General features: G+C 44.6%; 1 protein-coding gene across 1 annotated transcript; it reads left to right on the top strand.

The window, feature by feature from the left end:
* Window positions 1-2,063: 2,063 nt before the first annotated feature.
* On the top strand, window positions 2,064-8,329 carry CCNA1 (cyclin A1). Its single transcript, XM_059466204.1, has 9 exons — window positions 2,064-2,224; window positions 2,410-2,561; window positions 3,664-3,904; window positions 4,126-4,247; window positions 4,919-5,142; window positions 5,756-5,960; window positions 6,828-6,941; window positions 7,605-7,738; window positions 8,061-8,329. The coding sequence occupies exons 2-9, from the start codon at window positions 2,427-2,429 to the stop codon at window positions 8,110-8,112; spliced, it is 1,227 nt and encodes a 408-aa protein (XP_059322187.1). The 5' UTR covers window positions 2,064-2,224; window positions 2,410-2,426; the 3' UTR covers window positions 8,113-8,329.
* Window positions 8,330-9,476: the final 1,147 nt, after the last annotated feature.

Raw genomic sequence — 9,476 nt, forward strand, 5'->3', positions numbered from 1 at the left:
AAAAGGGTAAGGAGTGTTTCAAGTTCAACTTAGGCTAATATTTGATTTCAAAGGCTGGCAACTAGACTAATTTCTTTTCAGAAATTAAAACTTGGTATGAAAATGTTTAAATAACTGCCCCCAAGTGAAGTGTTCCTTGTGCAAAGCTGGGAGTTCGAAATTAAAGAAAGAGAAGAGCATGGATATACAACATAATCTTCTGTTCCCCTGACTTGCCTTTGCCCATCCCTGTAGCTGTGACAGATCCACTACAGTAACTACCTGCTTACAACCCTGTTGCTGCAAGGACAAGGAGCCCCTCCCATCCAAAAGGAAAAATAATGTGTCATGAACAATGGATCAGGTAACATTTTTCACCTTCAGATATACCACTTGCTCCTTATGATAAAATCCTTTTTGGTGGTTCAGAGTGAGTTGGTTAAAAAATAAATGTAAGAAGAGTGTGGAGAAAAACTGCAACCCTTTAATGCAGATTGGATCACAAGAACTGCAAAAACCAATTCTGGCATAAGACCCTGCTTGATATGTCTGAATTTTGGATCAGAGCTTCTACATTGCAATCCCTGGAGAGCATCTCAAGTATCATCACTGCCAACGCACAGACAGTTTTAACAAAATTCTCTTTAATTTGGTCTTACAAATCTGCAACAAGGGAAATTCTGAAATTTCCCATGCTGTCTCTTCTGGGGCATCACGATTCTGGCATTTAACCATCATGCTGAGGTTTCAGCTGCTGTAGTTCTCATTCCTTTGTCTTCACTAAGAACTTTCAGAGGACTCAAACAGGCTATACTTCTGTTTATTCCTGCTCAGACAGCTATGATCCTGGTGAATCATGCTCAGGCTGAGGTTCACTGTAACCTCCTGATTCTTCTTCATGGAGCTGCTCCCTACCTGGCTGTTCCCCACCCTGCATTTCTGCATCCACTGGCTCTGCCCCTGCACTTGTGCTTCAGGAGCATCCTGATTTTCCTGAACATTTATCCAGTTTGCCAAGATCATTTCAAAAATCTGACCATGTTCCCCAGCATGGCCACAGCCTTCCCACACGTGTTCAATTTGCACGTATCACTATACACATCACTGGTGACAAACTTTGCTGGTTTGACTGAACGAACCACTGTGTTTCCCATGCTGGCAGCTGAGTGCTGCTTAGCTGTGCAACAGTACAGTCAGCACCTAGCTGTCCCTCAGCTTAGACTTATCACAGGAGTCAAACCCACCTTTACAAAGAGAGACCAGACTTTGATTATCAAAGTCCAAGCCTGGCTGTTCGCACAGAGCCACTGCTGTCACTTGCACATCTGTGAAAAACACCAATCACTTGTTTTTTAAATTTTAAAAGTTTAATAGTAATAAAATGGTTATAAAAATAGTAATACAATTAGAGTAATAATAATTTGGACTATTTGAATTAGGACTATATGAGGCAATGGAGACAAAGAGTTACGGACGGCCGGGTACCTTTTTCTGGGCAGCATGAGCCCGAAAAAGGACACCTATTAACAAAAGATTAACCCTTAAAAGCAATAGCCTGTTGCATATTCATACACTTCATACATGATGCATAAAATCCATTCAAATACACAATTCTGTCGAGTCATCGTAAACTTCTTCCTCTGAATCCTAACAGTACCTTCAAGGCGGGAAGAAGTTAGTTTCTTCTAAGAGGGCAATAAATTCTTTTTCTCTGAAAGATTTAGATGTCCTGTGGCTGCTATCTCGCTGGGAGTCCTTCCTTTACAAAAAGTATCCTACATAGCATAGTTTCTATCTTAACATTTTTTATAACCTAAAACTATATTTAACACTCTACTTAAGAAAATTAATACAGCATTACTCAACGCATATAATATTCATGTCAATATTTGCGAAAAGCCAATCATAAAATTCATGCATTTTCCCCAACATCCCATCCCTGCGCTCCGCGCGTTCGGAGCGCAGCCGGTGCGCGGCCGCGGCGGCTCCGGGCCCGGGCGCTGCGCGGGGCCCGCGCGGGGCCGGGCGGCGCGGCCGGGCCCTGCCGGGGTCACCATGGCGACCCGCGGCCGGCGGGGCTGGCGGGGCGGCGCGCCGGGGGTTGAGCCGCCGGGCTCCCAACCGGCCGCGGCCAACAGCCGCCGCCTCCAGCGGCCGCGCCTACGCAGGGCCGGCGGGCGGCCTGGGCGGCGCAGGGCGGCCGGAGCCTCCTGTGGGCTGGTGGCGAGCGGAGCCGGGCAGCGCGGTGGGGCACCGTCATCCTGCGGGGCGGGCGAGAGGAAGGGGTTGCTAGGGGCGCATTTGTGGTCGTTCGGAGTTTTTTTTTTTTTGTTTTTGTTTTTTTTTTTTGTTTTTTTTTTTTTTTTAATTATTCTTTTCCCCCCCCGCGATTTCGTTTTATTTCTGTGGGTTTTTTCGCTCCTCCGAAAGGTACCGACGTCGGGGCGATGCATCGCATCGGAGAGAAGAGCCGTGCGGGGCGGCGGGAGTCCTGCCCCGCGGTCCTCCGCAGCAGCAGCGGCCGGGCCGTGCTGGGGGTGCTGACGGAGAACGGGCAGCTGCAGCAGCGGCCCGGCGGCCAGGTGAGCCCCGCTGCCCGCAGCCCTGCCGCCCCCCTGCCCGCAGAGCCCGGCTGAGCTCCGCGGCCCGGGGCTGGCAGCCGCCGGCATGAGCGGTGCACGCACCTGCCCCGAGGCTGCCGGCAAAGACCTGGCGTGGCGGGGTGAGAAGGTGACTCGGGCTCCAGTTCTCAAGCGTGAGTTTCCCGAGAAACCCTACTGGTAACCGCACAGTCCCACCCTGCGGGTGTTTCCCCGTGGAAGTAGTCTGCGTAAATAATTCATCCTGGAAGGAAGGGATACTACTCGGCCGCTTACCCTCCACAGTGTTGGGGGTGGTGTAAGGAAGGGCCGTCCACTGACCCGAAGCTCTCATTGCTGTGTGGCTAGCCGTGCTCACTCCAGGGTGCCAGTGCTTTCAAGACGTTCAAGTTAATGACGTGTGGTTTTTCTGCCTTTCTGTCCCTTGAGCCCTCCTGGAGTCTGCTGGTGGGGCAGGGATAATGTTACTGTTCTGACCTAAAATAGCAGCTGGTATGGGTGCACAAAACTCTTCTTGATTTTGGCTGTATAAAGCCCCTAACTTAGCTGGTGGCTTACTGATAGATGGTGTGAAACATTGTAGCCTGGTCACGCGTAGTCCTAGGGGTTGCGATGTTTAAGCTCAGAAATTCAAACTTCAGTTTTTAACTCTGCTTGAAGTGCCTTCTTGCAGATGCAGTCCTTCCTAAGTCTGTGACAGTGCTTGAGCACTTTTGTTAACTTGCTGCACTTGCAACTGCTCCTTGCCAGAACTGAATGTGTAGCAGGCTGCACTTCCCAGCCCCATTAGAACTGAGCAGCGCCCATGTTCTCCTTGGTGGGAGGCACCGAGTATGATGCTGCTCCCCTGGTTTCCTGACTTTTACTACTCTTAATTCTTTCTGTGAGGAGTCTGTCACAGCAAGACAGCTACAAGTGGCACCAACTTCATAGGCATCAAATGTAGCTAGTTGGTGGGTTTTGCATGAACTTCTGTTATTGGTGTCTGTTACACTAGGAAAGTGATTTTCTTTTTGAAAACTAGTGACACACTGTTTTCCTCCTGAGCTGCCCTCCCACAGTGTTACTGTGTTCTCTGCTTCAGGGTGCTGCTATCAAGCGCTTCTCTGGCTTTGAAAGCACCATCACTTCATCTAGAAAAGATGAAGTGCCCAACTGCATCATCAGTGCTGCACCAAAGCAAAGTTTTGCTATCTACATAGATGAGTCAGAAGATAAAGAAAACTACAGCTGCCAAGTGTCTGAAGAGCTGGAATTAAGCCACTGTGAGCTGGATACCAGTGCAATGACATCCACTATTCACCGGCTGTTGGATCTGAGTTCAGGTAACTCCTGTTACTGCTCAGATGGTGTCCATAGCACAGCCACGTGTAGGGTGGTTATGAGTTGTGAATTGTAAGCTAGTGAGTAGCTTATGTGACAACAGATAGCACTGCCAGCTAACTTGGATTGTGTCTACATGAGGGGCAATACTTCTGAGCTAAAATTAGCAAGAGAAAGTCAAGAGATTAATGATAAAAATGTCTTGCTGCTTCCTACCTGTTAGGCTCTCCTATGGTAGTGGACACATCCTTCCAATCCCAGCCAGAGGATCACATGGAAGATGTTGTAACTCTGGCTGTGGGAGAGTATGCAGAAGACATTCATCAGTACCTCCGAGAGGCAGAAGTAAGTTGCTGTGAGAAGCTTATAGGTATCTGTGGTAGGCTGCAATATTGCAAAGATCCAGCCACTGAACTACAAAGAAGAGGAAGTAAATAGTAAAAAGTAATTTCTAAAGGCAACATATAGTCGGTGATAAGTTCTTTCTGGATTAATGCATCCCTGTTAATTCCTATGATGGGAGCATCTCTTGACTTGTTTGGTATGAAGAATTCTTGCAGATGGGCATAGAATGCTGAAATAATGCTAAAGCAGTTTGATGTGATCTCACTGACTATAGCAGTAGGTTTTCCTACCTTGTTGTGTCAGAGCAATGAAGTGCAGTCTCCTGATGGGAAGAAGAGGGAAAATCTGCTTGGTTCATTTTCAGGTCCTTCTGAATGGCTCAATTGATGGCAAAGGCTGTCCATAGTCCAGGAAGTGTTTTACTATTCTCCTGCTAACACCAAAGCTTCAATCTATCTCTTCAGTCTAGAAATACTAGAGATGTAGAAATTCTAGAGATGCCACTAGCTGGCAATAATTACCATTAGCACAATAATTGTACTTAGTACTTCCAGTTATTGAGTGGGACAACCCCTGCTCTTTTAGTGTAAGTATAAAGAATATTCATGAGTTCAGCCATCCATGGTTCTCTTCAGAGTGATCGTCCTGATTCTTCAACTCTTTCCAAACAGGTAAGATTTAGGCCCAAGCCCTACTACATGAAGAAGCAGCCAGATATCACAACAGGAATGCGTGCTATCCTGGTAGATTGGCTGGTGGAAGTAGGGGAAGAGTATAAACTTCGAACAGAGACTTTGTACTTGGCAGTCAACTTCCTGGACAGATTTCTTTCCTGCATGTCTGTTCTCAGAGGGAAGTTACAGCTTGTAGGAACAGCGGCAATTCTTCTGGCTGCGTAAGTGTTCCATCTTCCTAAATCTTGGTGATCCAAAGCCTATTTTTGGGCATAGTCTAGTAATGTAATTTGAAGGAAGGAAGGTTTCATTAGTAGATAGCTTTTCATGATGTCTCAAGATTAGCAACATAGGCTCCTTTGGTACTATTAAAATGAAATATTTAATGTTGAATGTGAAAAGTTGTAGTGAATGTGAAAAGTTGAAAGTGAAAAGCTTGTAATCATAAACACAGTAGCAGAAGCAGTACAGTGTGAAACTGCTAGCCTGTAAGGCTGTAATGGACTCAGTTGCAATGTTCAGTTGCCCTTTAACTGCTCTAACTAGACAGAGTTAGCAACATAGCTTAGGGGTGCACGGGTGTTTGTCTGGAGTGTGCTTTGTTTCTGAGAGTTGCCCACTGAAAGCTTGCTGTTAAGAGCTAACAACGTGAGCGTATGTCTATCTAGACCAATGACTTGGAGTTCCTCTAGGTATATTTGCCCAAGTTTGAAACTAAATTGTTAACTAGCCTGGAGGAACAAGTAAAATTAGAGCTTTCCACAAGTTTTAGTAATGTCATGTTCTCATATATCTTCAAAACTGAAAAATGTGGCTTCTATATCCCTTTTTCAGGAAGTATGAAGAGATCTACCCACCAGATGTGGATGAATTTGTCTATATAACAGATGATACCTACACAAAGAAGCAGCTGCTAAGAATGGAACACTTGCTTCTCAAAGTGCTGGGTTTTGACCTAACAGCCCCAACCATCAACCAGTTCCTCCTTCAGTATATTCAGAGGCGTGGGATCTGTATGAGGACAGAGAACTTTGCAAGGGTATGGACTATCTGCCTTCTGGGACTGAGGGGGAAGAAAGTGATCCTTAAAGGAGAACTACTTGCATTTCATGAAGCTGTCTTGGCAACAGGCCTAAAACTGCATGTTTCATAGCAGTGGCTTGTGTGCTGAGACTTTTGGATAGATGTCTCATGGAAATCCCAGGTTTGGTCTGTCTTGTCTGGTCAGGGGATAATTCACTGACCAGGCAATTAGATGGTAAAAATCTGGTGGTTTTTTTTTCGAACAGTGCCTGTGTAGCAGGCTTGTCCTGGATTTGGTGCAACTGTGTATTGCTCCACAATGACACAGAATATACCTGCATAGCTGCATAGGAGTTGCCTGGAGTGGGCAACCATGCTTAGAAACAACAAAATTACAGTAAAACATCTGACCAGCTGCTTCTCTGCAAAGGGTATAGGATTGTACAATAACTCTACTCCAACAGAACCTATATTGTGCTTCTTAGATCTGTCAATTTATCCCTGATGTCCAGGTGTTTATCTATATAAACAAGAGCCTTGGCAGATAAGAAGAGTGTGTCTGTCATTTTTATGAAACTTGACTTTTCTGAGTCTTTACCTGTAAAATCAAGTCAGATCTGATGATGGAACCAGAACTTCAGATTAGATTAGATTAGATGGGTTAGTCTTTGGGAAAATGTGGTCTTTCTGTCCCCCCTGAAACATGATAAAGGATCTTCTGTAAGATCAACAGGACTGGAATGCTAATTCTTCTCACTAAATACATAGTTTGTGCTTTTATGCATCACACTGAGACCATTGACAAACTTTAATACTTGCAGTATTGGACTGATTGTACCAACTACGTTGATTCTTTTTGAAAAACTTGGATTTTCTTGTTCAGTATCTTGCAGAGCTGAGTCTCCTTCAAGTTGATCCTCTTCTGAAGTACCTTCCTTCACAAATTGCTGCAGCAGCCTACTGTTTAGCAAACTATACAGTGAACAGATCTTTCTGGGTAAGAACAACAACTGTGCGTTAATAAATAGCTCAAGCATTTTGTTATTGTTAGAACTGAGCTGAGAAGGAGTAGCTACAAAGTATATTGTTCTGAAGGCTGAAATCCTAGGATGAGTAGCTGTTCTTGAGTTAATGAGACTACCTGATAAAAATGACTGTTAAGTAAACCTGAAATATCCTGCCTCTTCTCTGAAACAGAGGAGATTTTACTGTCTTGCTCACTTGTCAAGGCTGTACCAAAGGCCCCACAAATGTCCTAAACTACACCCCCAGATACAATTCAGGGTCTTTCTGGGAGAAAGGGGAGAATTGATTCTGGCTACTTAAGTGGCTATACTGCTGTGTAATTGTTGTTGCTTTACCACAAGCCTTGGTAGACCTTCCAGCTCTATGTTGGAGAAACAGCTTTAGTGTAGAGTAAGATCCAGAAGAGATGTAATGGATGCACATGCTTAGAGCAGAAGGAGCTTGTCAGACTTCATGGCACCAAGGAAGACCTAGAGTGGAACTGATGGCACAATACAATTGAATCTTTTTCATGCTTAAAGAGTCTAGAGTGAGCTCTGATGTAGTGAAAAGAGTTTCTGCTTCCGTGGGAAACCCATCTTCTAGATGGCTGCTGGCTACAGTAGAGTAACACTGTTTTTTCTCATCTGACCAGCCAGAAACACTTGCTGCGTTTACTGGATATTCCTTAAGTGAGATAGCGCCTTGCCTGACTGACCTGCACAAAGCATGCCTTGATGCATCCCATTGCCAGCTGCAAGCCATTAAGCAGAAGTATAAGCACCCAAAGTAAGTAACCAGTATGCCAGTGTCTTGGATAGCTGTAAGCACAGGATGACTCTGGTTTTCCAGCTTGGGCTGTGGCTGTTGTAGCTCTCTTACAGTTGTCAGCCTCTAGTTCTGAAACAGAAGCCTCCATCAGCCCCTTGAGCAGAAAACTTTTCTGACCAGAAAAGTGATTAATCCATTAGTATGCAGAGGCGTTGGATAACAACTTTGTCTGCAATGTTGCAAGATGATGCTTCTCTTCTCCAATGTATTGCACAATCAGGTGATAGTTTAGTTGAAAAATCTGAAGCCAATATCTGTAGTCACTTCATTTCTATTCCAGGTACCTGCAGGCGTCTCTTCTGGAGCTCCCAGCAGTTCTTCCTCTATGCTAGACACTGTGGATCCTGGACTTGAAGATTACTGTGTCCCAATCAACAAAGCTGGTCTAACATTTCATAGAGCACTGCGGGTCATGTGTCTGTAACCACAGTGATCAGAATGGTTTTTAAGCTAATATTTTTTAATGAGATGCCTTTTTAAAAATAGGTATTAGACTATAGCTCTTAACATAACTGAAAGCACTTTTAATAAATGTCTTATTACACTTTACTTCTGTGAATCTTCTGACTTCAGTTAATACCTGCAGTAACAGTGAGTGGAATGAATTTTTGAATGTTTTGTTTTGTTGTTTTGGTTTTTTTGGGGGGGTGGGAGTTGTTTTTTACTAAATAGCTGTAAGCACTCATAAGCTGGCTGGAGTGGATAAAGCAGAGCTTGAACCACCACAACCTGGCATCCCTGGAGGTGATTTGCTGTAGTCCTGTTTGTTCTTTCTTTAATGTGATAAGATCCTGTGGGCATGAACAGAAGCTATTTGCTGTGACTTGTTTACTGTATCAGACCAAGAACATCCACATGCAATTGGTCTTTGAACTCTGAACATGTTTGTAGAAGATCATCAATGTTGAGGTAAAAGTCAGACTTCCCTTTATGGAAACAAAATAGGGGATTGCCCTGCAGGGAGCTGGGAGAATGTGGCTGGCAGAGCATTGGGAGTTTTTCATACACTGATGAACAGACTGCATTAGAGAGCAATGCCAAAAGCTGTGAGGTACTGGAACAGCAGGGTTGATCTGGATGGCTCCTGTGTCATTCTTGTAGTGTGGGATGTTGTTATAACAAACCTGTCTGAGATGACCTCTCATGTCACTAGAGCACTGCTGATCCTGTGTGAAGGGAGGGCGATGGGACAGAGCTATTAGCTATCTTAGCCTGAGCTGCTACATGGTCTTGTGTCCCACTGTCAGGTATTTGTTAGGTAGTGCTTCAAAAAACCCCAAACATCCAAACAGGGCACCACCTTGTACTCTCAAACACAACCACTGTCCAAAGTAGTTTAAAAAGTTGGTCATATTGGTCAACAGGTAGAGAACTATGATCCACTCATATAAATGGTAAGGTAAGTCTGAGGTGTGCTCATACTGCAAGAGTTTAAAACTTCCAGGGCTTACTGCTTCCTAAGAGAGTGATCTGTACAGTGCATTATGAGTTTCCAAGCAAGAATAGGTTTAACACTTGACACCAGTATGCAATTCAGCAGACATATTAAGTAGCAGCTAACAAGCTGCTATTTTAATTTAAAACCTGATTATGCCAATACGTGTGATGAGGCTCTTAGCTTTGGCATTTCCTCAATTTATGTAAGACTTCCTTTCCCTTAAATCCTCCCTGTGCAGCCTGATGGATCTTTCTAGCA

This window comes from Ammospiza nelsoni, chromosome 2 (assembly GCF_027579445.1).
Source record: "Ammospiza nelsoni isolate bAmmNel1 chromosome 2, bAmmNel1.pri, whole genome shotgun sequence".
In the NCBI taxonomy this organism is placed as follows: domain Eukaryota; kingdom Metazoa; phylum Chordata; class Aves; order Passeriformes; family Passerellidae; genus Ammospiza; species Ammospiza nelsoni.

Excerpts from the sequence above, each read along its gene's own strand:
- CCNA1 (XM_059466204.1), top strand. The coding sequence starts at position 2,427 with ATGCATCGCATCGGAGAGAAGAGCCGTGCGGGGCGGCGGGAGTCCTGC. Across the intron at positions 2,562-3,663 it reads AGCAGCGGCCCGGCGGCCAG|GGTGCTGCTATCAAGCGCTT; the intron begins GTGAGCCCCGCT and ends TCTCTGCTTCAG. Across the intron at positions 6,942-7,604 it reads CAGTGAACAGATCTTTCTGG|CCAGAAACACTTGCTGCGTT; the intron begins GTAAGAACAACA and ends TCATCTGACCAG.